The following is a 24,437-nucleotide window of genomic DNA, read 5'->3' as shown; positions in this document are numbered from 1 at the left end:
TTGATTTAGCGTTCGAGCATATAGTTATTAAGGTTGTTAATTGTATGGATGGAGGTGTAGAAGTCGATGGCCCCCCAGTCAATTGAAGAAGAATACACTTGTGGGGCATCCCACCAAAATCAATTTCAAAAAAAGACCGATTTTACTTGCCTCCAAAAAACTTGCCTCCAAAAACTATCGCTTCACCACTCTGGACATTCTCCACATCTCCAACTTTTCACCAGTGCGAAATTCTCCACTACAACCACCATGTTCAGAACCTCCATCAGAAACTTCGCCTCCGCTTCCAGAGCCTTTGGCAAAAAGGTCTTCATCACTCCATCCATCGATGGTGTCAAGCAAAACCCCATCAAATTCGAGTTGTACGACGATGTGGTGCCAAAGACCGCCGAGAACTTCAGAGCTCTCTGTACTGGTGAAAAGGGCTTCGGTTACGCTGGTTCTATCTTCCACAGAGTGATTCCAAACTTCATGTTGCAGGGCGGTGACTTCGAGACCGGCAAGGGTTACGGTGGAAAGTCCATCTACGGTGCCAAGTTTGCCGATGAGAACTTCACCAAGAAGCACACCAAGCCAGGTTTGCTTTCCATGGCCAACGCTGGTCCTAACACCAACGGCTCCCAGTTTTTCATCACCACCGTGCCTTGCCCACGGTTGGACGGCGCTCACGTTGTTTTCGGTGAGGTCATTGAGGGTATGGACGTTGTCAAGGCCATTGAGGCTGAGGGCTCTGGCTCTGGTCAGACCAGATCGGCCATTGTGGTTGAGGAGTCTGGCGAGCTTGAGTAAGCGGCCACGCCGTCCATTGAGTATATAGTTTAAGCCGGACGTTTCGAGAGGTGTAGATGGTAGGGTTGTGGAGAGGTAGAAGAGAGTCTAGTGGGTATGACTGATGATATCATTGCAGCTGAAGCTTTTGCAGGCATGAATATTAGTTTTAAAGGTTTGCAATTGAAGGTACGTTTATGGGTGCTTTGGAAGTGATGTTCACTGGAATGGTGTATTGAGTCATGGTAAGTAGAAGGCTTTGACCCAACCAAATGAGGTTTCAACATGAATAGGATAGAGAAGGGTAGAGTGCTAAATAGCTTCATTGAATTCGGAAGGAAATCAGGCAAAATTTGGCTATTTTTCAGTCGACATAGAAAAGAGATGGGCTCCTCAGTCAGTATATTCATCGCATCAAAAGCAACTTAACTCTGACCGAAATCTGATATAACGCTTCGAAACCTCTTCAAAGCTCTTGCCCCTTAAGAGGTACCGCCCCTTCTAGGGTCTCTACACATCCATCCTACTTTTATCATGCATTTAGTACACCGATGGCTTAGATGGTCACCATCTCGTCCTTCTCTACCTTTGGAATCAAGTCCTTGGGCAACTTCTTCTTCAACTCAGACAAGCGATCGTAGTCGCCAGCCAAGATGCGTGCCACGACCAAGTCGTCTCTGTCTCTGAGCTCTCTCTCCGACTTGCCCTCGTTGGACAAGAACTCCTTGGCCTTGGCGGTGTCGCCGTGGAAGTACTCCTCCATGGCTCTCAAGCGCAACTCCTTCTCAGCCCATTCGGGACCGTCTTGCTCTCTCTTCTTCTGCTGCGCTGTGTACTTGGAGTATAAGAGGTATATGAAGGCTGGCAAAACAATGTAGAAGTAAGGCACCTCCCAGCCCTCGGCCTTCTCTGTCTCACGGACGATTCTCCATTTTAGCTCCCCTGTGGTCTCGTCCTTGTATGGGATCTTGTCGATGATCTTACCCGCGTCCTTGGTGACAAACTGGAAGTTCTTCAAGTCCTGCGAGTTGTCCTTGAACAACTCCAACTGTTCTTTGGGGATTCCTGGAAGAAGGAAGTTCCACTCCAGGTAGTTTCTCTGGTAGTACAAGTTCTGCAAGTCAGCAATGGTCTTGAATTCAGAATCGCTGGGCACTCTGGGCGTTCCGTCTGGGTTACTGTATATCTTTGTAACGGAAGGCAACGAGTCCAACTTGGACCTGATGTCCTGCTCAAGGGCAAAGTTGAACTTCTGGGGCTTGTACTTGAACAAGGCGCCGAAGGGCACGCTGAAGTTGAATCTGACCATGAGGTTGAGTAGGTGGTAAAGCGTTTTTATGAGGTTTTCATTGGGTGAGGGTCGCTGCACATGCAGGACGCTTCGCTTCAGCTATGGAATTCTACTAATAGGTCAGAGTGCTTCTCCAGGGGGTGTGAAGAAAATAAAATTAGGATTTTGTTTCTTTTTCGGTCAAGTTATGGGCTGGCTTGAACCTGAGTTAGCGTTTTTACAGATGGCTCACACGATATCAGTATTGAGATGAGCAGTAACCAGGCCATCGGATAGTCTGTTTTTACTTCGTTTAATTAATTATTTATTACATTAGAAGCTGAAGGATTATAGATTCGTTGTTACCATGTTGTTTGCTTATTGGCATGGTTGTTGTATGCGAGGAAATCGAAGAGATAGGATGAATGGCTGCGAAATTCCTAACTTTAAGAGCATAGTGAAGACTGATGTTTCAATGCTTTCCTCTTATCTCTGGATTGGAAATCTTTTCTGAAGACTATTTGATACCCAATCGAAAAGAATTGAAAAGAAGTGAAATTTACCCAGACGTTGCTGATATGAGTTGCAATGGAGGCATAACTATGGATGCAAATGTATAGTACCTACCAGAAGGGCAGTCCTCTGATTTGACAACAAAATCTGCTTACGAACAAAAGTATCTGCTGGTGTCAAAAAAATAAAATGTCTTGAAATGGTCACATCTCTTCGCCGCTTAGGAAAATCAAGTACTGTGTTTCGAGAAAAACATCTACACAACCATCGTCGTCATTCACATCGTCAAATTCATCCAAGCTGGCTACCTACGCCAGCCCTATCTCACCCCCATAACTCTATAAAAATCAACTCCATACCCCATCACACCTTCGTCGACCCAAACCCACCAAAACCCATTGTTCTGGCCATCTCCGAATCCTCCATCTCGGATCCCACTTTCCTACGCTTTCTCTTCTCTCTTTTCCTGTCAGCGCGTCTCTCCATAAATGCAGCACGCTTCTTGACCCTCTCTTGCATCGACTCTCGTCCCTTTGAGGCTGCAGCTTCTCGTAGTTTCTGTGATACAAGTGTCTCTATCGTTTGAGCGACTTCTTCAGGTGAAGCATGTCTGAAGCCTCCAGAGACTTCTTCAACTTCAGATCCTTCAGCCCGAGCTAGATCCTGAGCCTTTTTGATGTGTTGCGGCAGATTTATGTGGTCCACAAGTGCCAATGTATCACGGAAAGAAAGATCGCAAATGGGACAAACAAAACCAAATCGTTTTCGTCCACTTGCCGGGTCTGCAATCAAGGTACGTTTTTTGACCAGCGAGACTGTCTCCTGGAAAAGATCGGCTCGATGTTTGAGGCGATCAGACCCTAGTCTTTGGGCTGCTGCCTTGGCCTCTTCAGAGACATCTTGCTTTTTTCCCTTTTTGGCTTCTGCCTCGTAAGCCTCAACATTCCACAGTTTACGACCATACTGGTCCTTCGACGTCTTTTCCATGCCCGATGGCAGATGATATGTAGTAAGGTGGTGTAGGAAAGTGTTGATATTGGTGCGCATGCTACTACTCATGGTGAAAGATATAACATCCATGCTAGGGCTGAAGGTGGCCAAGCCACTGGCCAAACCACGTGTCAACGTGAAGAGTGCAGAAAGGAGTTTTGGCAGTTTGGCCAAATCGTTTTCTTCTAGGTGGAAGGTGGAGGGGTCCCATTGTATCACCAACTTTCCCCAGAAAACCGCGTTTGCTGAATATGTGAGGAAACACCAGTACCCTAAGAGGCTCAAATTGGCGTGTTTTGATCTAGATGGAACGCTCGTTAATACAAAGTCAGGATCCAAATTCGCTCGAGGGCCTGGTGACTGGTGTTGGTTTGAGAATGCTAAGGCTAAGGTGACAGAGGAGATTGAGAAGGGTACGATATTTGTGATCTTTACAAATCAGGGTGGCGTCATTGCCACTCAGGGCGAACCGTCAAAATCATACACAAACTTGAAGGAAAGAATCAACCAGGTAGTGGCTTCTTTGGGTCCGATACTGGACAATGCTCTTGTGGTTGCAGCACCAAAAAGGCCAAAGGGGAAGCAGAAAGTGATCAGTTCTGAAGAGAAGCACAACAATATGCGTAAGCCAGCCATTGGTATGTGGGAGAGGGTCGAGGAGTACCTTCAAAATGTTTTTGAAGAATGCTCTATAGATAAGGAGAAATCCTTCTACGTGGGGGACGCAGCTGGAAGAGAGTTGGACTTTCTGGACTCTGATAAGGCGTTTGCAGAAGCCGTGGGTATCCCGTTCTATACTCCAGAGGAGTTCTTCAAGTGACATTGCTATTTACATGGGGTTGACGTCTATTCGTCCTTGAACTTTTGAACCTTTTTGACGATGTCGAAGTATCCGACAACGTTATTGACTTTTCTAAGCAGCTCGGCATCTAAGTTGTTCTTGAGCACCTCCTCGTTGTCAGGCACTAGACAAGAGTGGATGTCGGAAACATCGTTTTCGAACTTGATCGCCTCATCGGTCGATTGTGGGTAATTGAGCAACACAATATCGGTATCGTATTGGCCCTTGGTGGTGTTCATGAAGAGGTTGACCTCGTTCTTCACCAAAGCGGTGAGCAAGCCTTTTGGAACCAGTCTACCTGAGGCCCTGATATCTTCAATGAGGTACGAGTACTTTCCTTCCAGCTCGACCTCCTTGTCCATCAACTCAGAAGGGTTGATGACCTTAACTTCCCTTCCCTGAAGCTTCTCCTTCAAGGTGTCTGCGATCGACTTTGATGCGCTAAAGGGTACCGCATAGAAGGCATACTGGTCCTGCTTGTCTGGACCAATCAACTTCATTCTTCTGCGCAAACCAGTCCTCTTCTCGTATTCCTCGAACTCACGCTCCGAGAAAGAGGTCTGGGGCTTCTTGTTCTTGTCCATTCTTTGCGTACAATAATGCAAAAGACCGTACGATGCGAGTACCACCACGAAAAGGTACCTCAACTTGGGGCCCTGGTCTGGCAGATGAGGCTTACGGGCAGTAGCATAGAACCTAGAAGGCAAAAATGCTGATCTGACCGAAACCCTAGGAACAGAAACCAAAGACCGAAACATGAAATGGTTGCAACTTATTGTCGCACCATTCTTTGGAGAGCAGATTCAGTACCAAGGCGCGCACGTGACCACGATCTGAATTTTTCTCCAGCTACTCCAGTGAAAAAGAGCTTCTACATTACAAGCATGTCGTTGTCCAGCCTAGCCAACTTCTGTGCCCATTTAAAAAACTGCACGAACGTGAATATTGGCCTTACGTCAGTGCCTTTATCTAGGTTGCATTTGCAGGTTGCCCTCAACTTATACAAGGAAGGCTTCCTCTCGTCTATACAAAGAGGCTCAACAGCTGGACCAGATGAAAAGCCTGTCGATGTCACCCCTGACAACATAGCGACCCGCCGTTTGTGGTTGGGCATAAAATACAGAAACAATCTTCCAGTTATCAGAGATCTTTCATTGGTTTCCAAGCCAGGCAGAAAGGTCAACTTGAGTACAACTGAGGTCAAGGCCTTGGCCTCTGGTTTCCCTGTCAGATTCATCAAACCACTCCAACCTGCTGAGTGTATATTCCTAAGAACAGAAGACAACGAGGTTGTGGAGATCCAGGAGGCTGCAAAGAGAGACTTGCAAGGATTGGCCTTGTGCAGAGTCAAATAATCGTGTAAATAGACAACATTGTGCATTAGTATTCATAGCTCATCAAACCACTCTAAGCTAGAGCGCCACTTTTGGTGGGATTCCCAGTGTAGTCCAGCCAGTCATGTCGACTTGCCAATTCTTCCACATCATAAGGCGCTCTTTGAAATCAGCAGTCTCGGTGGAGAACATGGCAATTGCTTTTTGTTCTTCCGTAGCGTACTCATTGGGGAAATCAGAAATTTGTGACAAGGAGACGTCTTCACCTTGGAAGGCAGAGAAGTCGAAAATGGAGTCATCGGGCTTGTCAGTAGACTTGGAGTCAGCGTTGTTCAATGCAACCTCTTCATCATGCAATGGTCCCAAGTCAATATTGTCAAACTTGTTATTGAGATCCTGCTGCTGGGAGGCTTCCTGACCTGTGGGGTGACTGGATACTCCATCTTGCACCTCTAAGTTGAGGTCAACGGCATCTGGTTGACTTGTTTCCTGAGTTGGCAATGGAGCTTCAGAAGCCTTGGGCTCGGGTTCAGGCTGGAGTGGTTCGACTTCAACGTCTTCGAGATCTGCCGAGAGAGCGGCATCAAGCTTCGCTTCCTTTTCCTTAGCAAGCTCCTTTTCAGCCTCTTCCTGTTCAGCTCTTTCTTTTTCGGCTCTCTCCTGTTCAGCTCTCTCCTGTTCAGCCTTCTCCTTCTCTAGTCTTTCTTGTTCGGCTTTCTCCTGCTCGATTCTCTCTTGTTCGGCCTTTTCCTCCGCAAGTCTCTCTTGTTCAGCCTTCTCCTCCTCAATTCTCTTCTGTTCAGCTCTCTCCTTCTCTTCCTGTTCAATTCTCTCCTGCTCAGCCTTCTCTTGCTCTAGCTTCTCCTGTTCAAGACGCTCTTGTTCTTGACGTTCTGCCTCCGCTTTTTCCTCCTCGGCCTTCTCCTTGGCGATTCTTTCCTGTTCAGCCTTCTCAGCTTCTATGCGTTGCTGTTCTGCTTGTTCCTGCTCGAGTTTCTCCTGCTCGATTCTTTCTTGCTCGAGTCTCTCCTGCTCGGCCTTCTCCTCTGCCTCTTGACGCTCGGCTTCCTTTTTTTCAGCTGCTTCCTTTTCAGCTGCCTCCTTTTCAGCTCTCTCCTTTTCAGCTCTCTCCTTTTCGAGTCTTTCTTCTTCGGCCTTTTCCTCGGCCGCCTTCTCTTCCCTGTGTCTTTCCTCTTCAATTCTTTCCTGTTCAGCACGCTCCTTTTCTAGTTGCTCTTGTTGAGCTCTTTCTTCTGCTTCCTTGCGTTCAGCTTCTTCTTGCTCGGCCTTTTCTTGTTCAGCTTTCTCCTGCTCTGCCTCTTCTTGTTCGGCCTTCTCTTGTTCGGCCTTCTCTTGTTCGGCCTTTTCTTGTTCAGCCTTTTCTTGTTCAGCATTTTCGGCATCGGCCTTCTCGGCATCGGCTGAGTCTGCTTGCGTTTCAGCTACCTTGTCCTTCTCTGTTTCCTCGCCCTGAGCAGGGTCAATTGGGCCCAAATCGAGATCGTCTAGCTTAGACAGAACATCGTCAGTTATAGGCTTTTCGTCCTCTAACGGCACATCCTCAAGGTTGAGGTCTTCGGCTTCAGGCTCAGCAGCAAGCTTTCTAGGTTCGTTCTCGTGAACGTCTTGGGCTTCCTGTTCAGTGGCTTCAGGCTCCGCGTTCAAGTCCTCTGTGTCATCAATAGGGCCAAGATCCAACTCGTCAAGATCAGGCTTTCCTTCATCGCTTGGTTTGCTTTCCACTTCTTCCAAAGCTCTATCGTTAGCTGTTTCAGGAACACCAGATGGTGCCTCTGTGCTGACCCTGCCAACGATCGACAGGACAATGTCCAGAAGACCGGCGTCGATTTTCTTGTCAAAGTCTTCAAAGTCTTTTTGGTCCGCTTCCAGGTGGCTTGAAAACAGTCTAAGAACCTCGGATCGACTGGTGGAACGAATAGGTGTACCAGTGGCTTGACCGTACGTGGTATCGGCATTGGGATCATCCTCGTCGTCATCAAGCAAATCATCATCAAGTAAGTCATCAAACTTGCTTCTCAGCAGACGCGTCTCCTCTGGCTTGCCCGCCTTGAGGTTCTCTATATTCTGTTCGAGGGCCTTGATTTGTTCCTTGAGGTCCATGTTTGTGAGCTTCAAATCGGTGTTTTCTTCTTTGAGCTTGTCGATTGTCGCTCTCTGTTCTTCTATGGTGCTGTGCAACTGGTAGTTTTCGGCCAATTTGGCCTTGGTGGCTGTATCGGGCAGTCTGGCACTAGCACCGACTTGTTCTGGATTTGGTGTTGTTGGCTTTTTCATTTTCTTCCTTGCCTCCTCGAACTTCTTCCTTGCGGACGCGAGTCTGGCCTCTCTATCTATGGTGCTTTCGGATCCTGTGTCAGACATTGCTATTGTCTCTGGTTGGTGGTGTGGGTGCAAATCACTCGCTGGTGTATCTGGACACGATGGTAGTGCGGTGCACATAAATGGTGTAGTGGCGCACGGCCAGCATGGCGCTGTCTAGGACTTTTTCGACTTCCGGAATTGACAGCAATGGGCGTCTTGTAGTTTAAAGTTACGAGATATTTTCCGGTCAAACCCAAAAGAGAAAAATAGAAAGGGGAAGCAAAGGGGAAATTCTTTGCCATCATAGTGACTATTGGAGAAGTAGGCTGTGTAGTGAATATCTTCCATCATTGAAGGGAATATAGCCAGACGGTTAGCTAGTGGCGGTAGATAGTGACTATACTGAAAAAAGCATAGCACATCGGGACAACCTGCCCACTCACTAAACCCTCATATCACTAGCCACTGACTTGGGTGACTGACAAATCCAATCCCACCTTCATTAATCAATCCCTGGAATTAAGGTTCAAATAATTGCAACTTGAAAATAAAAAGGGCACGGCTCAAACCTCCCCGGCTCGTTCCCGGCTCCGCCCCGGCACCCTACCCGATGCATCTAACCGAACCACAAACCGTCAACGCCTTTGTGGCTCGTCTATACCCCTAGATGGCCTGATTGGACCCCATGCCTCGACAATCGTTCGAAAGCGCAAACGGGACCTCCAGGGTATGTCGAAGCGGGATACACGGCTCGCTAGTTAGTTTGGTCCGTGCCACAAAACGACACAAACGCCCAATGAAAATTAGCTTTGCCTAATTAATTGCAGCTGGCTCGAGACATTAACAATAGTAGGCAGATGCGGCTAGCATTCCTGGGTTGCTGGATCTACAAAGGCCCCGGCGAGTTGCGGCAATTGTTCCGAGGCATTCTGCATTGGGTCAGACTCAATTGCTTTAGGAAGGCTGATTTGCAAAGTGTGACGATAAAAGTGACAGAGGGTGGATGCAAAAGAAGGTTGAAGAAAACGGAGATGGGGCGCAATGCAGACGAGGTGATCAGCAAGTATAGCCTAGCGAACCGCCAAGGGTCTGAGGCTTTGTTACTTAAGCGAACCGCTCGAGCAAGCCTCGATTTCCAGGGTCTGGTTACAAAAAAAATGCAGCCTAGTCTATGGATTTGTAGCAGCGACGCACGAGCTTACAATTGTGCGGCACGAATTCTCCGAGTGTGCAGAAGAAATGCACCACAGAGCAGAAAAAATGTACGAAAAGTGCACAAAAAGAGGATATTATAATCTGCGGTGGTGGATGCACTTCGAGGGGGGTCCTATCAATGCAGCGATCCGTGGAGGCCAATACACTCATAATTCACCACCAAAAAGCCCAAACCCCAAATTCTATCTCTTAATTCATAGAATAGCAAATTTTCCTCAGCTCATCGCTCGATAGCCACCTTGCACAAATGCCTTGCAGCCGCCGGTCTAAGGCCGTTTAAAAAACGCTCCACCACATTGCCGAGACGCTGAATACCCACCCTGCTGTAAACCACCAGGGTACGCCCCACAGCCAATTAGAGCGGTGTTGAATGCGAATTGTGAAGCCCTGCTGCCAGGGTGAAATGTGCAGAAATTTTTCTTCTGCGAAATACACTCGAGGTGGGATGCCAAGAGCCAAGACCCGATCTTCCAAATTTTGACAGCTTTGACAGCCTTGACAGCTATTGATGCGAGATGAGAGGGTTTTGGTGAAATTGCTGGGAAATATCTTTGCGATTGCCGCTGGACCGTTGGTTTCTGTTTGCTGGCGGCTGTTAACTATGGTATGCACGGCGGGGCGGCAGCACCGTGGTGGTTCTGAGGAAAAGGGCGATTTGCATTTTTGCCCTTCTTTTTTTTTTGCAAGTGTGTGTGTGTGGAAAAAGGCCCGCCGCATGGCTCTGCTGCAGACTGCCATTGTGCAACTTTTAGCAGCCAGGTTCCGCTCGAGACATAAAAAGGCCCCTCTTCCTGGCTCTTTTGGCAGATTATAGCACTTTTTTTCAAACATGGACTCGGTTGTGGCTAACGTCGTGGAGAACCTCCACAAGAGAGACGAGTGCGGTGAGAACGAGTACAGCGGCATGCTTGGTGCCCGTATCTCCTCGGTGTTCGTGGTGTTGGTGGCCTCCACTTTCGGTGCCGTGTTCCCTATTCTTTCTTCCAAATACTCCTTCATCAGATTGCCTGGCTGGTGCTTCTTCATTGCCAAGTTCTTTGGTTCTGGTGTCATTATCGCTACTGCTTTTATCCACTTGTTGGAGCCTGCTGCCGATGCCTTGGGCAACGACTGCTTGGGCGATGGCTGGACGATCTACCCATACGCCTACGGTATCTGTCTCGTGACGCTTTTCATCATCTTCTTCATGGAGTTGTTGGCTTTCAGATATGTCGACAAGAAGCTCGAGTCCCGTGAAGGTGGTCACTCCCACTCTCACTTCGGTGACACTTCTGCCTACGTCAAGGACAAGAAGAACGCTGAGTCCGATGAGGAGGCCAAGCTCAGCTCTGGCACTGACGAGAACCCATACCCTAAGCACTTTGCTCACGCCAACAGCCATGTGGATGACGACGACTCCAAGGACGACTTGGAGAACTTCTACGGTAAGTTGTTGGCCATCTTCGTCTTGGAGTTTGGTATCATTTTCCACTCTGTTTTCGTTGGTTTGGCCCTTGCCACCGCCGACAACGAGTTCAAGACCTTGTACCCTGTCATTGTGTTCCACCAGCTCTTTGAGGGTTTGGGTTTGGGTACCAGAATCGCCGCCACCCCATGGCCTCAGGGCAAGAGATGGACTCCTTGGTTGTTGGCCTTTGCCTACGGTCTCTGTACTCCAATTGCCATTGCCGTTGGTCTTGGTGTGAGAAACAGTTACTCTGAGAACCACCGTACCGCCTTGATTGTCAACGGTATTTTCGACTCCATCTCCGCTGGTATCTTGCTTTACACCGGTCTTGTGGAGTTGATGGCCCACGAGTTCTTGTTCACTGACGACTTCAAGGGTGACGCTGGTTTCAAGCGCATGATTGTTGCTTATGCTATCATGTGTGTGGGTGCCGGTTTGATGGCATTGTTGGGTAGATGGGCCTAATTTCTGCACTCCCGTCTTTCTTTAATTCATATGTTGCGTTTAATAGATTGATCATTGATCAGTTGATCTAGAGGTGTAGGCATTTCTCGATATCTACTTGGGCTTTACGATTTGATGAGTTGGTTTGGAAAGCCTCCATCGATTAAAGAACCAATGATCGACTAAATCGTCTTCCACAAAGTAAAAGGCCGCCTTGCGATATTGTGTAATATTTTCTCCACTTGAGCAAGCGGCTGCCTCATCGTCATCACTGTCTAGCGCCTATTGATGAGCGGACTTTACAGCAACCCTCTGTAACACGATTGACGTTTCTCTTGGCAGAAAAAATTCTTTTGAACCGTCTTGCATCTTTAGTAGATAATTCCGACGAAAAGTCTCGATCCTTGCTCTGTTCTGCCTATTTAGTCAAGCTATCCCAAAGCGGGTGCACCAAAAAATTTTTTAAAAATCCCCCAAATCTTCCCACAAATTCAACATTTTTCAAACATAAATTACAACCACCCTGCTACCTTCCTATTTCAATCATTTCAACCCTCCCCTAGCCAATTTTTTATGGTGGTACTGCACACAGTCGCTCTCAGAAATGTTCTACCGAGAGAGACAACTACGTATATCCATAAACCAGTCGGGCCCTATCTATCATACATAGTCCACCCTACAACTGGAACAACTTCTAAATATGGCTGACGTTTCCTCACAACCTCCGGCCGCCACTCCTAACGATTACATCGAGTCTCTTTCTGCAGAGCAGATCGAACACGATCAGAGAATTGGTATCAAGGCCATTCGGTTATTTTTGCAGAGCAAGACCTCCTACGATGTGTTGCCCGTTTCATACCGTTTGATTGTCTTGGACACGTCCTTGTTGGTTAAAAAATCCTTGAACATCTTGCTACAAAACAATATTGTCAGTGCTCCTTTGTGGAGTAACAAGACGTCCCGTTTTGCCGGTTTATTGACCCTGAGCGACTTCATCAACGTTATTCAGTACTACTTCCAGTTTCCCGAGAAGTTTGAGTTTGTCGACCAGTTGACCCTCGATGGGTTGCGTGACATAGAGAAGGACATTGGTGTGGCTCCCATCGAGACCGTCTACATCCACCCTTTCAAGTCCTTGTATGAGGCGTGTGTGAAGATGTTGGAGTCCAAGGCTAGAAGAATCCCCTTGATCGACGAGGACGAAAAGACACATCGTGAGATTGTGGTGTCTGTGTTGACCCAGTACAGAATCTTGAAGTTCGTGGCGTTGAACTGTAAGGAGACCAAGATGTTGTTGAAGCCTCTCCGTGACATCTCCAACTTGAGCCAACCCAAGGATATCAGCACCTGTACCATGAACACCCCTGTGATTGAGGTGATTCACCTCTTGTCGCACAAGTCTGTTTCCTCGATTCCTATCGTTGACGAGCACGGCAAATTGATCAATGTCTACGAGGCCGTTGATGTTTTGGCACTTGTCAAGGCGGGCATGTACACAGACTTGGACTTGAGCGTGGGCGAGGCCTTGCTCCGGAGACCAGAAGACTTCGAAGGTGTCCACACGTGTACTCAAAACGACAGACTCAGCACCATCATGGACACCATCCGCAAGCTGAGACTTCATAGATTGTTTGTTGTGGACGACGACTGCAAGTTGGTCAGTGTGATTACGTTGAGCGATATCTTGGACTACTTGCTCTTTGGAGAGGATTAGACGGTAGAGCGTGAGGTTTGGCCAAAGCTAGGAGCCACGAAATAGAGGCTCTATCACATTTTGGCTGCGCATTATGGGGTTGGCGGCGTTGTGAGCCACAAAGCGGAGAATTGCTAACGCGGAACTGAGCTTTCCGGAGCATCAGATCAATGGCGGTCCCCGGGCCGAGCACGATGCTGTTCTTTTTTTACGAGCTTCTCGTCATCTGTGCTTGGAGCCGAAGGAAGTTTTTTCTCTCCTCGGCGGCTCGATAAGCATTGCCGGATTAGGGTGCTAAACCCGAGCCACCGCGCATTCTATGATATAGATTTCGCAATCGCAGAGCCGATGCGACACCACTGAAAAAAGAGTCAGTGCCATTAATAAGCACCCTGCAGCAGGAGGTGGGAACTTGCTTTTCTACCCTCCACAGCTTCTTTACAGGATATTCACATTTTGATTCCCCTTCGAAACTCTATCCTTCAGGCCATCATAGCACCACATCTACAGGTCTCTTAGTATCTCAATCGCTGGTCCATGGACAGCCCCACCATCAAAAGCCTGCTGCCTGACCTGGTCCAGGAAATCGAGGAAGATGGCAACGCAGGCTTACAGCAAAGACTCCATTGGAATGAAAAGGTGGATCTTCCTCAGGTGACCTTGAAGTCCACCCTTGTGGGTTTGCTTATCGGAACGGTGGTGCTCATATCAAACTTTCAGTTTGGGCTCCAAACAGGCTGGGTTTCCATGATGTCACTCCCGTCAGCATTACTTGGATTCACGATATTCAGGTGCTCGCCAATGGCCAAGCTGTTTACGGATGTGGAAAATGTTTATATCCAAAGTGTGGCTGTTGCAGTCGGTACTGGTCCTTTGGCTTATGGTTTGGTTGGTATAGTACCCGCCATAGAGAAGTTTCTTACTGAAGAGGAGAGCGGAACAGGGTCAAAGATTGTTCTTTCGCTTTCCCAGTTGATGGTCTGGTCGTTAGGGTTGGCGCTTTTTGGCGTTTTCTTTGCTGTACCACTCCGGAAACAAGTCATCATCAAGGAAAAGCTCCCATTTCCTTCGGGCAGTGCCACGGCAACGCTTATTCTGGTTTTGCACGGTACTGAATTATACAGCGAAAAGAAGGAACCAGAGGATACAGACGCTACAGACTCAGACTCTTCAATTGAGTACCCCCATGGAGGTGTCATCAGACCTTCCGACTCCAATGGCATCAAACTTGCCCTGACAGAGGAAACATACAACACAAACATCAGGTTTCTCGTCATCACATTCATTGTTTCGGCATTTTACACTCTTGCATCCTACTTTGTCCCTGTGCTCAAGATGCTTCCGATCTTTGGTCACAAACTTTCCAATGTGTACCAATGGAACTTCCAGCCGTCTCCTGCTTACATTGGTCAAGGCATCATCATGGGACTCCCGTCAGTTTCATACATGTTATTCGGAGCCATTCTAGGGTGGGGTGTCCTTGCACCAATGTCCAAATACCTTGGTTGGGCTCCAGGTCCGATCGATGATTGGGTCACAGGCGGACAAGGCTGGATCCTTTGGTTGAGTTTGAGTGTCATGATTGCCGACTCGTTGGTATCATTTGCCGTTGTGACATACAAATCGTTGCATTCTGGAGTGTCCAGCTTGATTGTCCGTTCTTCTTCAGAAGTACACCAACGTTTGCTAGGTGGCTCCTCCACGAACTACAATTCTTTGGAAGCCGAGAGTGATGCTGTTTCAGAGCAAAGCTCTTTCACTGATCTACTGCCTGAACATCTAATCAGCAACAAAGTCACAGTGGTGGGTGTTATCATTTCCTCCATAATTTGCATGTGGGCTATCAATTCCGTTTTTGGCTCCCTCGTTCCACATTACGCCACATTCATTGCAATTGTGTTGGCTCTCTTTTTCTCCATTCTCGGCGTTCGTGCCTTGGGAGAAACTGACCTCAATCCCGTCAGTGGAATCGGAAAACTTTCACAGCTTATCTTCGCCACAATCATTCCTCATAACCATCCAGCACGCATTCTCATCAATCTCATCGCCGGAGGTATTGCTGAAGCTGGCGCTCAACAAGCTGGTGATTTAATGCAAGATCTCAAAACAGGACATTTACTTGGTGCTTCACCAAAAGCTCAATTCACCGCCCAGTTGATTGGCACGATCTACTCGGTGTTTGTGAGCTCCATCATGTACAAGGTGTACAATTCAGTCTATGAAATTCCTAGCCAGATGTTCAGAATTCCTACTGCAGTGGTCTGGATTGATTGTTCAAGACTTGTCACAGGAGAGGGGCTTCCGCCTCATGCCTTTGAGTTTTGTGTGCTATTTGCCGTGGTTTTTGGTATCATTTCCGCTGTGAAGAATATCGTTCCCTCCAGTCACAGATACCATAAATATTTGGTATACTTGCCAAATGGAGTGGCGGTTGGAATTGGTATTTACAATACCCCAAACTTCACTTTGGCGAGGTTCCTTGGTGGACTTATAGCTTATGTCTGGATCCAGCGTGCTGGTAAACGTAAGGACGAGAAGGTGAAGATGGTCATTTTTAGCAGTGGACTTGTTCTTGGAGAGGGACTACTCAGTGGGTTTACAATGTTATTGACAAGCTTAAGAGTGCCCCATCTTTAGGTGATATTGTACAAACAAGGGTAGAAGGGTGATTTATAGACAGAGGTAATGTATGGATGTTCCGATGCACTCGTTCAGGTTTCGTTTACTGAACACCGTTTCTCTCCTTGTCAGCACTTATACGCTGATTTATAAGGAAAATGGCCGTTTGAATGGCGTTGTATGAGCCCGTCAAGGTTAACTTTCTAACGTTAGTTACACCCTTGCCGCCACCTAGAAGCAAAGTCTGGTTCTGGTCGGGCTCAATTTTAACGTAGGTACAGCCACTAGTCTCTCTGATCTGCTTAATGTTGTTGCCTCCTTTGCCGATAACAGAACCGATGTTGGAGTTGGCAACGTAGACATCCTCATTGTATTTCTCAGGAGTCTGACTGATTTGAGTTGGCATTTGAGTAATCACATCGCCAACAATGGTGTTACCGTGTTCATCGGTGAAAGAGTTCTGAGCAGGAATATTCATAGGAGGAGCAGCCATTTGTGGTTGAGACATGTGTGGTTGAGGCTGAGGAGAGCTGAATTCAGGTCTAACAGAGGGTTGAAACATCATCTGGAAGTTGTAAGGTTTGGCAGCCTGCTGGTAGGCGGCCTTTGGATCAGTGACACCAGGAATGCCTGTCAATCCTTGCAATGGCGACATGTTTTGAGGAGCACCCATGAATGGCATCTGAGGGGGTTGTTGAGGTGCTATAGCCATGTTCTGAAGAGGGTTAGCAGTGGGCATCTGGTGGCGGTAGTTTGCAGGGTTGTAAAGCACAATTTTGTGCTTTTTGAGGACATCCTTATGTTCCAAAAGCACCTGAGAGATATAATAGACGGCGATGTGGATAGCATCACCCACACCGTTGACCGCAAGGACACGGTCGGTAGAGTAAGGCAAGGGCTGTTCGGCAGCCTTGAGCTTGGCGGCCGAGTTCTCCTCAATTTCTCTGAATTTGCTTCCAGACTTGCCAATGACGTATCCCACCAACGGGTGTGGGATTAAGAGTCTCAAGTTATACTGTTTACTCATGATAGAGGCAGGCTCGTCCTCAGGCTCCTCTAAGATGACCCTAGTGATGAGACCAAATGCTCTAGCCACATTCTCAGCCGAGCCCTTGACAGAAACAATTCTTTCGGGAACGTTCTTTAAGTTTTCGCTGACATTGATTCTCACGTTAGCCTTCTCTCGAAGATGAGTAATTGTCTCACCCTTCTTGCCCACAATAACACCGGCTTCCTTGACAGGACAGTACATGCGAAGAGAAACGGTTGTAGCGTCTTCTTTCTCCCGATAGACGGGTTTCAGTGCCGAACTGGCAGGGTCGTATTCCGCAGGCTCAGAGGAAATTAGCGTGTTATCGGTCCAGGCAGCGGCAGAAGGAGGCTCCTCTTTTTTACTGGTCACGTCTTCAGAGGAAGTAGAAGTGTCTTTGTCAGAGGAAACATTGTCACTGAGAGTAGGCGCCGTTTGGGACTGTTCTTCTTTTTTTTCGGACTCCTCCAACTGCTCGCTATCAAGAGCGACTCTTTTGTTGATTTGGTCACCTTCCGCGGACAGCGGCTCGACCTCTTCGTTTTTTCTTTTGAGGATGTTTGACATTCAGAGATAACTTATTTTCGGAGGACAAGAGGAAGAAGTTGATGGGTGTACAAGTTTGGACTCGCTTTTTTTTTTGTATCGTTCTTCGCATGCAGTCGGTAACACCCCGACACCCCATCCCGTCCGAATAAAGAAACAATTACGATTGGTTATTGGTTGATTTTGCTATAGAGATTAAATTTATTTTCTCTTATTACAGTCCTGTTCAAATTGCCGTCTCCGCTTTTGTTTTGCAGATCGGTGGCAATGGCTGTGGTTCGACAGGAGTTTCAGATGGCTGCAACATGACGCGAAGGTCCAAGGGGCTCAATTGGGCGGCCAAAGTTAGTTTTGTCTGTCCAGGTCACGGAGTTAGCGAATCTTGACTTCGTGGATTCCTCAATTTCGCCATTTCGCAGATTGATCAAGTTGGACTATGGTGGCGCCACCACGATGTGTGGAGGATGGACCCTCGTCTATGCGCATTGAAGTTGACGAGTTGGAGTGGGCAATTGCCGGCGAGCCATCGTGTTATGCTTTTGAAAGTGAACCATCAGGTGAATTGATATTTGGTTGAAAGAACACCAAGATTTCTTCGGCCCTTTAGTCTGGCAGACATACCTTCTAAGCCTTCCATTGGTGGCGGATGACTCCGCTCAGAGGCAAAAGCGGAATCATAAAACTTATGCAAAGCTGTAGCATCAACTCTACCCAATTTCCTGAATCCCCTCTTACTTTCCCTTCTGCTGAAGCTGCCACTGGCGCTGGCGCTCGAGCTCTTTGGCACGCTGGTACTGGACATCTCTCTTGGCATCCATACGACCCAAAAAGTCCTGCTTGTCAAGGTAACCGGCCTTATTGTGTAGGGCCAAATCGTCCTGGATCTTCTCCTCGTCAACATAACTGGCCCAGTCAAGACGAGACTTCTCAAGTGTCGTGAGCTTGTTTTTCTTGTCACCTTTGAGGAACTTGTCAATAAGCGATGGTCTCTTGAGCTTGATCATGAGGGGCACTTGCTCGTCTGTTCCCTTGATCGTACGCACAACAGTGACAAACAGCTTCTTCTGACCTTCACCTTCGCCTCCTATCGTTATACCACTTGCAGAATTGAGATACGCCTTCGCTTCAGCAGAATCTGCCTGCACCATTTTCAGCTCCTTGACCAACTTGCCTGCAAAAGTGTAGGAGGTCTCAATTCTCACCATTCTAGTTTCGTGGGGGTCTGTGGGCTCTTCGGGTTTCTTCTCCTCCACAACAGCATCCTTATCTATAAGCGTAGTCCAATCTGTGTCGTCGTTGCCACTTTTCAAAGATTCAAAGATGGCATTCACGTCTACCCTCAGCTCGTCTTGTAGTAGGCCACTGGGGTCTATTCTGCGCTTCTTACCACCTCCAAGCTCCTCCTCGTATCTTTGTGTTCGCGTTCTTACTTGACTGACGCCTGTGTTGATAGCCGAGTAGTCTGGTTCGGGTTCGTTGTCTGAGTTATCACTTTCCTGGTCCTCTTCCTGTTGTTTCTTTTCTGGGTCATAGTCTTCATCATCTTCCTCGACGTAATCCTCTTCTTCGTTTTCCAGATTTCCTTCAGCCGTATTTTTCTTGTCAGGCTGAGTAGCCGGCTCGGCGGGTGCCGCTGGGGCTTCTTTACGGGCCATTAGATAGTAGTTGTAGTTGTGCTGAGACTGTGCGCAGGTATATCAACAAAAGTGGGTGGCAGTAGTGTAACGATGTACACTTTTAAAGTACTGGGTTGGATCGAAAATGAGATTATCGCCCTGTATCATGAGTAAAAGACATAACGTCCTTTTATTTGTGTTCTTTCGAGTTACCCTTGCAACTTAATCAAGTGAATGGGTGGTTTATCGAACCCAGAGTATATGCCGATTAATCTGGATTGTCCGTCTCTACAATATCATGAATTGCGATTTAGGTCTTTGAAATAGTACTTTTTTTTTCATATTATCTTCTTTTTTGCCTCGTCTCGTTACCTACTATCTTGGCCAAATCTTCGATGCCATGACTACGTCTTCACTTTTTCGCAGCCATTTACTACATGGACCAAAAAGAGAAACACGACAATCCCCACATAAATACGAGAAGTCTATTAAACGAGCAGCAATTAACCATAGACCTCCTCCCCATCTTCAGCATATCCTTTGATGAAAATCACGCTCAACTAGCTTCCCGGGAGCCTGTTCTGCACCAGAAGCACCGTGGGTTAACCTGATACCCTGTGGACCGAGCGGCACCAGCAATTATCTTCCAAATACTTAATCTGCTTTTCTTCTTAGATCAGCATGAACAGAACAAATTGAATTTCTCGATGTTCGAATCAGTCTGTCAAGAACACTCGCCTGCTTCATCACCGATCCAACCCAGCCGAAACCACAATCCCATCAGCCATTCCGACAACCAAATAACCGCACGACACTTCGAAACCCCAAAACAAATCCCACCCTCTCAAACATCACCATCAAATACCCTCAGTTCATCCGGCAATGGACGGCCAAAAATCATCAACTTATGGTCTAGGCGAGCCTCACCAGATACTTAGCTACAATTTGCACCCAAACCACCAACTCAATCACCGCCTTGCCACAAAATTCCAAAACAAAAATCCAAATCTTCTACCCGAACATCACCAGAAAACTCCGCTATTAACCGAAATACACCCACTCCATTCCACAATCTTCGCCATTCTTCCATGCCACTCGCCTCTGTGGCTCTACCCTGCACAGGTTAAAAGACCAACACTATGGAGAAGTAACTACCACTTTTCTTCCCATGCTGACCCTTCTTGCAGACTCCGAGGCACCCATCATCGTGCTCTCGGCCAAAAAGCACTTTGAACAATTGCCCACCAACGACGCCAAACTCTATGCCCACTATCTTTCCAGAGCTTCCCACTGGGGTTCAAGAGCTGTCTTGAGATCCGTGTCTCCAGAGAGTGAGGCCATTTTCGATTTGATCTTGGGCTTGCACGTGGCATTGGGACTGCCAGAATCCAACGAAAAGTATCAGGAGGTCTTGAAGCCTGTGGCTGCCGAATCGGTGACCCACTACCTCGAGTACGCTTCCCAGTTCTTGGGTAACTTGGGTAACTTCAAGTCCTTCGGTGACAGCAAATTCGTCCCAAAGGTTCAGGAATCCGACTTCACCGCTATCGTCAAGGCTGCTGGTAAACAGGAGCTCGTGGACTTATACGAGACCGTCAAGGAGGCTATCTACTCGACCAACCCCGCATTGTTGGGGTGGCCTGAAAAGGGCCAGTTGTCCAACTACTACCCTAACAGTGCTTCGGTCATCACCAAGGACGAGATCGAGGCCATCAATGCCGCCTTGGCTGACCGTTCCATCATGCCTGAGAACACCAGAGTGACCAAGAAGTCCGATAAGGAATTCGTGGTTCTCGTGGCCAGTGCTGTGTCCGACAACACCGTGGACTACTACCCCAAGGAGGCCATTGAGCTCGCTCTGGGTGCTCGCGTGACGATCCAGTTCGGTGACCACTCCAAGGAGTTTGCAGAGATCACCAAGAACATCAAGGAGGCTGGAAAGCACGCCGCCAACGATACACAGAAGAAGATGATCGAGTACTACGCTCAATCGTTCGAAACCGGTTCCATGAAGGCCCACAAGGACTCGCAGATCCAGTGGGTCAAGGACTTGGGTCCTCTGGTTGAGTCCAACATCGGCTTCATTGAGACCTACAGAGACCCTTCGGGTGTTCGTGGTGAGTGGGAAGGTTTGGTGGCCATGGTGAACCAGGACAGAACCGCCAAGTTTGCCACTTTGGTCGAAAACGCCGGTACCTTGATCCCATACTTGCCTTGGGACCACTTCTACGAGAAGGACACTTTTGTGCCTCCAGACTTCACTTCCTTGGAGGTGTTGACCTTCTCCGGATCTGGTGTTCCAGCCGGTATCAACATTCCTAACTACGACGACGTCAGATTGAATGTTGGTTTCAAGAACGTCTCGTTGGGTAATGTGTTGAGCGCTAACCCTAAAAAGCCAAAGAAGGAGGAGGTGATCAGCTTTGTCTCGGCCTCTTTACAAGAGAAGTTCCGCAAGTGGAGAGACGACTCTTTCGAAGTCCAGGTGGGCTTGCACGAGTTGTTGGGCCACGGTACAGGTAAGTTGTTGCAGGAGACTTCTCCAGGCCAGTTCAACTTTGACAAGGCTGCTCACCCCGAGCTTTCCACCTACTACAAGCCTAGCGAGACGTGGGGCTCTTTGTTCGGCACTACAGCCGGCTCTTTTGAAGAGTGCCGTGCCGAATTGGTCGCCTTGTACCTTATCTTGTCCAAGCCTCTTGAGGTGTTGCCCATTTTCGGCATCAAGGACGCCCAGGACCAAAAGGACGTGAAGCTTATCGCTACGCTCTTGATGGCTCGTGCAGGTGTTATTGGTCTTGAGTTCTGGGACCCTGAGTCGAAGAAGTGGGGCCAGCCTCACATGCAAGCTCGTTTCGGTATCTTCAAGAGCTTGCACAAGGCCGGTGTGGTGTCGCTCAAGTACGACGACAAGGAGACGTTCGACGACTTGGAGATTGTGGTGGACGAGTCCAAGTTGGACAAGGAAGCCGTGGAGGCGCTCGGAGACTTCTTGCACAAGTTGCACGTTTTCAAGTGCTCCGCCAACGTCAAGGAAGGTGTGGCTTTCTACAGCGACATCACAGGTGTTACCGAGGACTACGCGAGATACAGAGACGTCGTACTCAAGAAGAAGCAGCCTCGTAAACAGCTCATCCAGGCCAACACGTTCTTGAACAGTGACGGCAGCATCGAGGTGCGTGAGTACGAGGAGTCGGAGGTCGGCATGATCCAGTCGTTCGTTGACCGTGCCATTTAATACAGCATCCTACAGTCTATAGTATACAAGGTGTATTGCGGATTCGCAACATCGGCTCCGGTGTGAATAGTATGTATGGCCGAACTTCACGCACTGAAAAACGACCATCACAACCCCATGCTACAACTAGGGTTGCGGCCGTTTCTTACCCAGCCCATCCTGATAAGGGGGCTCATACTGGCTGGCCAGATACACAAAGCATTTAAACTACAGTCTAATCAGATCAACATCCACAGAAGTTTACATAGACTCACCGCCTTTCAGCATTCTTCATATGCGCCTACCGGAATATTTAATGAACGTGGTTTCCAGAACCCAAGCATACAAAACAGATGGTATTCCCAGAAGGAGAGAAACCAGGAGTTGGTCGAAAGCTTGGCCTCAAGCCCGTCGGTGAAGCTGCATCTTGAAATAGCACAGCTTCGTAAGAAACAGATTAGAGCCGAGGAGAAGGAGCAGATGAAGAACAACAAGATCGATTTCCGCAAGAACATGAAAACGATAGCCCGGATCTTGAAGTTGGGAAGACCCGACCTCAAGCTTTTCTTCTACGCATTGGGTTTCATTCTCTTTGCCGTTTTATACCCAACAACCTCGGTTAAGCTTGTGGGAGCTGCTATAGATGCCTTCAATGCGGGCGATAAGGACGCCGACGGCGATTTGGTCATTTGGGGCTATAAATATTCTACTGTTTTTTCAGTTATGGTTCCATTTATGTGTGTCAGTGCAGCATGCTTCTGGGCTCGTATTTGGGTACTCAAGGTGCTAGGTGAGAGGCTTGTGGCAAGGCTCCGACTCCGTGTGATGAAGCACTTGTTGAGACACGATTCTGCGTTTTTCGATAACGACAAGCACAAGGCGGGCGACTTGATTTCCAGACTTTCCAGTGATGCATATGTGGTTTCCCGATCGATCACAAGCAATCTCCCAGACGGCTTGAAGAACTTGCTTTTCGGGTTCATCAGTTCGTACATGATGTTCACAATTAATCCTCTTTTATTTGGCGTCATGTTGTTGATCTCGCCTCCCATTACCTTCGGTTCTGTGTGGTACGGTGAAAAGATCCGTTCGTTATCCACTAGACTCCAAAATGCTACCGCAGGTCTCACCAAAGTCAGTGAAGAGACCCTCAACTCGGTGAAACTCATCCAAGCTTTCACCGGTGAACAGAAGGAATTGACAAAGTACTCCACGCAACTCAGAAACGTCGTCAATGTTGCAAGAAGAGAGGCCTTGGCTCAGTCAAACTACTCCGTCTCGATCTATTCCCTCTACCATTCCGGCTACTTGTCTTGTATTGCGTTGGGTGTTTACTTGATCATCAACGGCCAGATGACTACTGGTGACGTTGTGGCTTTCACGATGTACTCCGAGTTGTTCAACCTGGCACTTTACAGTCTTACAACGACGTACATGGAGCTCATGAAGGGTTCCGGTGCCGGTATCAAGCTTTTCGAGTTGATTGACCACGACAACGACGTTCCTGCAATTCAAGGTGAAAAGCTTCCTCCACACTTGAACAACAGCATCGAGTTCAAGGACGTGGTGTTCAGCTACCCTACAAGACCAAACGACCTCATTTTCGACGGCTGCTCATTCACAGTGCCTGCTTCTTCCAGCACCTGTTTTGTTGCACCTTCGGGATGCGGAAAGTCTACAGTCGCAACGCTCATTCTTAGATCTTACAACCTCAACAGCGGTGAGATTCTCATTGGTGGACGCAACATCAACGACTTCCAAGTACGTGAGCTCAGACGTGAGGTTATTGGTATTGTACAACAAGAGCCTATTCTTCTTTCAGGAACCATTCTTGAGAACATTGTCTACGGCTTGACGCCTAACCAAATCAGCAAGTTGACGATGGATGATATAGAGGAGGTCTGCAAGCAAGCGAACTGTCATGACTTTATCGTGGCGTTCCCTGATGGCTATGACACGATGATTGGGTCCAGAGGAGCATCTCTTTCTGGAGGCCAGAAGCAGAGAATTGCTATTGCCCGTGCTTTAGTCAAGAGACCCTCAATTCTCATTCTAGACGAGGCCACCTCTGCTCTTGACTCCAAGCTGGAGAGTCTCATCAACGAAACACTCAAGGACTTGACTTCGCAAGGTAAGATGACCATCATCTCCATTGCCCACAGACTCTCGACGATTTCGAAGTCGGAGAACGTTATTGTTCTTGGAAAGCACGGCAAGGTGGTGGAGCAGGGTCGCTTTGTTGAGCTTTTCAGTAACCCCTCCTCTGAATTGTCCAAGCTCTTGGACGAGTCGTCTGTCAAAGAATACGAAGACAACATGACCGAGGACGAGGTTGAGGAGCAGGAGAGAAAGGACCACGAGAGTGAACAGATTGAGAAGAGACAGAAGGAAGGGTCCGAGGTGGACATCATCCGGTCGTTGATCGACGACTTGCCTTACGACATCCGTGTGCAGCTCATTGGCCAGTTCTCCAAGGAGCTCGAGGATGAGAAGAAGACGATAGCCTCTGAAACGTCGATGCGTCCGGGCCAGGAGACGTCTTAGCTTGTACATAGATATTTATTCCATAGAT

At 48.0% G+C, this 24,437-nt stretch overlaps 13 protein-coding genes across 13 annotated transcripts; 7 read left to right on the top strand and 6 right to left on the bottom strand.

The window, feature by feature from the left end:
• Positions 1–249: 249 nt before the first annotated feature.
• On the top strand, positions 250–789 carry CPR3 (peptidylprolyl isomerase; the record flags this gene model as incomplete). The annotated part of the gene is made up of 1 exon (XM_024860054.1): positions 250–789. The coding sequence occupies one exon, from the start codon at positions 250–252 to the stop codon at positions 787–789; it is 540 nt and encodes a 179-aa protein (XP_024711804.1).
• A 535-nt stretch (positions 790–1,324) lies between these two features.
• C7M61_004736 (uncharacterized protein) lies at positions 1,325–2,077 on the bottom strand (the record flags this gene model as incomplete). The annotated part of the gene is made up of 1 exon (XM_024860053.1): positions 1,325–2,077. The coding sequence occupies one exon, from the start codon at positions 2,075–2,077 to the stop codon at positions 1,325–1,327; it is 753 nt and encodes a 250-aa protein (XP_024711803.1).
• An 837-nt stretch (positions 2,078–2,914) lies between these two features.
• Positions 2,915–3,538, bottom strand: C7M61_004735 (U4/U6-U5 snRNP complex subunit; the record flags this gene model as incomplete). The annotated part of the gene is made up of 1 exon (XM_024860052.1): positions 2,915–3,538. The coding sequence occupies one exon, from the start codon at positions 3,536–3,538 to the stop codon at positions 2,915–2,917; it is 624 nt and encodes a 207-aa protein (XP_024711802.1).
• Positions 3,539–3,629: 91 nt separating this feature from the next.
• C7M61_004734 (polynucleotide 3'-phosphatase) lies at positions 3,630–4,361 on the top strand (the record flags this gene model as incomplete). Its single annotated transcript, XM_024860051.1, has 1 exon — positions 3,630–4,361. One exon carries the CDS (start codon positions 3,630–3,632, stop codon positions 4,359–4,361), a length of 732 nt encoding a protein of 243 aa, XP_024711801.1.
• A 26-nt stretch (positions 4,362–4,387) lies between these two features.
• On the bottom strand, positions 4,388–5,140 carry C7M61_004733 (uncharacterized protein; the record flags this gene model as incomplete). The annotated part of the gene is made up of 1 exon (XM_024860050.1): positions 4,388–5,140. The coding sequence occupies one exon, from the start codon at positions 5,138–5,140 to the stop codon at positions 4,388–4,390; it is 753 nt and encodes a 250-aa protein (XP_024711800.1).
• A 126-nt stretch (positions 5,141–5,266) lies between these two features.
• C7M61_004732 (mitochondrial 37S ribosomal protein MRPS8) lies at positions 5,267–5,737 on the top strand (the record flags this gene model as incomplete). The annotated part of the gene is made up of 1 exon (XM_024860049.1): positions 5,267–5,737. One exon carries the CDS (start codon positions 5,267–5,269, stop codon positions 5,735–5,737), a length of 471 nt encoding a protein of 156 aa, XP_024711799.1.
• Positions 5,738–5,794: 57 nt separating this feature from the next.
• On the bottom strand, positions 5,795–8,098 carry C7M61_004731 (uncharacterized protein; the record flags this gene model as incomplete). The annotated part of the gene is made up of 1 exon (XM_024860048.1): positions 5,795–8,098. The coding sequence occupies one exon, from the start codon at positions 8,096–8,098 to the stop codon at positions 5,795–5,797; it is 2,304 nt and encodes a 767-aa protein (XP_024711798.1).
• A 1,984-nt stretch (positions 8,099–10,082) lies between these two features.
• Positions 10,083–11,165, top strand: ZRT2 (low-affinity Zn(2+) transporter; the record flags this gene model as incomplete). Its single annotated transcript, XM_024860047.1, has 1 exon — positions 10,083–11,165. One exon carries the CDS (start codon positions 10,083–10,085, stop codon positions 11,163–11,165), a length of 1,083 nt encoding a protein of 360 aa, XP_024711797.1.
• A 679-nt stretch (positions 11,166–11,844) lies between these two features.
• On the top strand, positions 11,845–12,858 carry SNF4 (AMP-activated serine/threonine-protein kinase regulatory subunit; the record flags this gene model as incomplete). The annotated part of the gene is made up of 1 exon (XM_024860046.1): positions 11,845–12,858. One exon carries the CDS (start codon positions 11,845–11,847, stop codon positions 12,856–12,858), a length of 1,014 nt encoding a protein of 337 aa, XP_024711796.1.
• Positions 12,859–13,374: 516 nt separating this feature from the next.
• On the top strand, positions 13,375–15,474 carry OPT8 (Opt8p; the record flags this gene model as incomplete). The annotated part of the gene is made up of 1 exon (XM_024860045.1): positions 13,375–15,474. The coding sequence occupies one exon, from the start codon at positions 13,375–13,377 to the stop codon at positions 15,472–15,474; it is 2,100 nt and encodes a 699-aa protein (XP_024711795.1).
• An 85-nt stretch (positions 15,475–15,559) lies between these two features.
• PBP2 (Pbp2p) lies at positions 15,560–17,053 on the bottom strand (the record flags this gene model as incomplete). The annotated part of the gene is made up of 1 exon (XM_024860044.1): positions 15,560–17,053. The coding sequence occupies one exon, from the start codon at positions 17,051–17,053 to the stop codon at positions 15,560–15,562; it is 1,494 nt and encodes a 497-aa protein (XP_024711794.1).
• Positions 17,054–17,763: 710 nt separating this feature from the next.
• On the bottom strand, positions 17,764–18,687 carry C7M61_004726 (uncharacterized protein; the record flags this gene model as incomplete). The annotated part of the gene is made up of 1 exon (XM_024860043.1): positions 17,764–18,687. One exon carries the CDS (start codon positions 18,685–18,687, stop codon positions 17,764–17,766), a length of 924 nt encoding a protein of 307 aa, XP_024711793.1.
• A 1,129-nt stretch (positions 18,688–19,816) lies between these two features.
• C7M61_004725 (uncharacterized protein) lies at positions 19,817–24,409 on the top strand (the record flags this gene model as incomplete). The annotated part of the gene is made up of 2 exons (XM_024860042.1): positions 19,817–21,868; positions 22,100–24,409. 2 exons carry the CDS (start codon positions 19,817–19,819, stop codon positions 24,407–24,409), a joined length of 4,362 nt encoding a protein of 1,453 aa, XP_024711792.1.
• Between the last annotated feature and the right edge of the window lie 28 nt (positions 24,410–24,437).

Source organism: Candidozyma pseudohaemuli (assembly GCF_003013735.1).
Source record: "Candidozyma pseudohaemuli strain B12108 chromosome Unknown scaffold00017, whole genome shotgun sequence".
Taxonomy (NCBI): Eukaryota; Fungi; Ascomycota; class Pichiomycetes; order Serinales; family Metschnikowiaceae; genus Candidozyma; species Candidozyma pseudohaemuli.
This window is presented reverse-complemented; position numbering and strand designations above follow the sequence as displayed.